This window comes from Vigna radiata, chromosome 2 (genome assembly GCF_000741045.1).
Source record: "Vigna radiata var. radiata cultivar VC1973A chromosome 2, Vradiata_ver6, whole genome shotgun sequence".
Taxonomy (NCBI): domain Eukaryota; kingdom Viridiplantae; phylum Streptophyta; class Magnoliopsida; order Fabales; family Fabaceae; genus Vigna; species Vigna radiata.
The window spans coordinates 23,724,516-23,727,496 of record NC_028352.1 but is presented as its reverse complement, the minus strand read 5'-3'; the positions used below and the strand labels follow the sequence as shown (position 1 = coordinate 23,727,496).

At 35.8% G+C, this 2,981-nt stretch overlaps 1 protein-coding gene across 1 annotated transcript; it reads right to left on the bottom strand.

Annotated features, from left to right (window-relative positions):
* Positions 1-537: 537 nt before the first annotated feature.
* Positions 538-1,905, bottom strand: LOC106753581. Its single transcript, XM_014635406.1, has one exon. The coding sequence runs from the start codon at positions 1,903-1,905 to the stop codon at positions 538-540; it is 1,368 nt and encodes a 455-aa protein (XP_014490892.1).
* Positions 1,906-2,981: the final 1,076 nt, after the last annotated feature.

Genomic DNA, 2,981 nt, shown 5'->3' with positions numbered 1-2,981 from the left:
TTTTTCCAAACTGGTTTTTGATTTTTAAGACAAAATTCTGTAAGAGTTCTCTAGTTTGTCCTTTATTGTGCATTAAGAAAGTTCAGGTGTGTCTACTATAGTCATCTACTATGGTAAGAAAATATTTGTGTCCATGGACAGATGATATAGAAATGGGTCCCCATATATCACAGTGTATTAGATCAAAACAATTAGCAGAGACAGTCATACTTTGAGAAAAAGGCAGTTTATGTTATTTAGCATAATGACATACATCACAAACAATTTTAGATGGCATTTGAACATAGGGAAAACTTTTACAGATTTGTTCTATAACTCTGTGTCTTGGATGTCCTAATCTGTAGTGCCATAGATCATCACTAACATGTTTACAAGAAAGAACGACTTTGGGAACATAATACTGGGTAAAAACAGGAAAAGACTCAAGATAGTAAAGGCCTTTGAAAACTTTAGCATGCCCAATCATCTTCAAGGTAGAGCTCTCCTGAATCTGGCAGGTCTTAGAAGAAAATGTTAGAACACAGTTTAAATCTCTTGTTAAGCTTTGTAGAGAAATAAGATTAAAGGAGAATTCAGGGATGTATAGAACATTAAAATGATAAAATCTTCAGAAAATTGAATGGTTCCAGCATATTGAGCTGTAACCACAGAATTATTTGGAAGTTTAACAGTGATAGGTTTAATTTTCTGGAATGTAATGAAATATTTCTTTTCATGGGTCACGTGATCAGTGGCCCCAGTATCAATAATCCAGGAGAAAGTACCTTGATTTTCTCCAGAAGTGTTTCTTTGGACTTGACTGATGCTGTGAGTATTTTGAGTCTGGGTATTCTCTATGATTTGCANCAATTTCTGCATCTGTTCAGGAGTAAAAACCTGCATAGGATTACTCTGGTTTTCTTGATGAGTGCTTTGAGTCTGGGTAGACTTTGAATCTTCTTTGCAAGCATTAGCATAGCTCCATTCATTGTGTCCTCCCCTGTCTTGACTGTTTTGGTGATCATTCTTCTTATACCATGGTGGAAAGCCGTGTTTAGAGTAACACTCATCAATAGTGTGATTCATCTTGTGACAATGNGCACATTGTTTCCCATAATTGGGATTTCTACCTCTGCCCCGTCNTTGTCCCCGTGAACTGATGCCACGGCCTTGGCCTCTCCAATTAGTTTTGTCAGATGTGCTGGCTAAAATCTTGAATGTGTCAGATGTGCCTCCTCTGTCCTGATGTTGTCTTTCCTGTTGCATTAGCAGAGAAAAAACCTTGTTGATGTTGGGAAGGGGCTCCATGAGGAGGATTTGGGTACGAACAGTTTGATAGGTGTCATTGAGACCTTTTAGAAAACAAATAACATGTTCATTCTCTCTGTATCTGAGGGATATTTTGGAAAGATCACAGACGCATGGGTCAGGGCAGGTGCAAGTGGGAATAGGGCGAAGAGACTCAAGTTCCTCCCACAGTATTTTTAAATCAGTGTAATAGTGATTAATATTTTGTTCGCCTTGTTTTATAGAGTGTATGTCTTGTAAAAGGTCTGAAATTTTGAAGTAATCACCTTTAGAAAAACGTTCTTTGAGGTCTTCCCACAGTTCTTGAGCTGTGTCTNCATACAGAACACTGTCAGCAATTTGGGGTGACAAGGTCTTGATTATCCAAGAAAGAACCATAGTATCACATCTTTCCCAAGCTTCAAATAATTTGTCAGTCCTGGCAGGCTTTTGAATGCTGCCATCAATGAATTTGAACTTGTTTTTTGATAGAAGAGCACGTTTTAAATTTCTGCTCCATGATGAGTAATTAGACTCAGTGAGGATCTGGGAAATGAGGGTAATGCCAGGATTTTCTCCAGGATGTAGGTAATAGGGGCTGGAGGGATTAGTGGTGGGATCGGCGGTGGATTCTGTCATGGCAAGAATGTAGCAAGAAAGCAAGAACACGTCAAGAAACAATTTGCACTTCTGATACCATAATGAATTAGGCCCAATGTTGAATATAGAGGCCCAAAGGCCTTTTCTTTAAACTCTGAGAAAGTAAAAATCCACGTAGGCAGAGAGAAAGACAGAAGCAAAGACAAAGGTCTGATGCAGACGTTGTTGGTAGAGAGAGAAGCTCTGCAATACGTTTCAGAGGAGCTAGAGAGAGAAGCTGNCGTGGGTTTGCCGGAAAGCCACCATTGGAAACGCCGTAAGAGGAAAAAAGATAGATCGGAGTATGATGAACACAGTAAGGTAAGAAACATCAACTTTTATTTCTGAGTGAGAGTTTTCTCTGTTTTGCATACTGTAGTTTTTGTGTTAATCAATTCAGAAGGGAAAAAACCAAACCTTTTAAAGAGTAAGGTCAGGGAAACGGGAAAACACCCTAAAGCTAAAACAACCCTAACAGAAAACCAGCTCTAACAAGATGGCTCAGAAAAGGAAAATTAAAAGGATACAAACCAAGAAAAATACACAAGCATGGTAATGTGTATGTGTTGTATGGTAATGTGTATGTACAGAAGTCGTATGTGTGTATGTTAATGTATATTTTTTCGATATTGTTTTTTAGTTCTTATATTTTTAAAAATAAAATATAAAATCAATTTATATATACTAAATTCATTATACATTCTTATGTAATTTGATATACAATTTATGCTACGACAAAAGTTGTTTTGTTCTTTATTCTTATCAATCACGTTTTTGTTATAAAACGAATATTAAATCTTTATACTGTGAAGTGTCATTTGATATCTTGTTCTACCATAATAATATAAATATTCGTATGTCATTTCCGAGGAGGTTTTAATTTGAGGTGCTTAACTTTACATTTATATACAATTCACTTAATTTTACGTTTTCTAGTATAAGCACTTCAATAAAAATTATCTTCCCAACGAATATCTTTTGGATTTTTAAATAGAACCCAGAAAAATCACATTTGTCGTTTTAAATTAATATTTTATTTATTAAATTATAGTTATTTTAATTCCAACATAAATAGA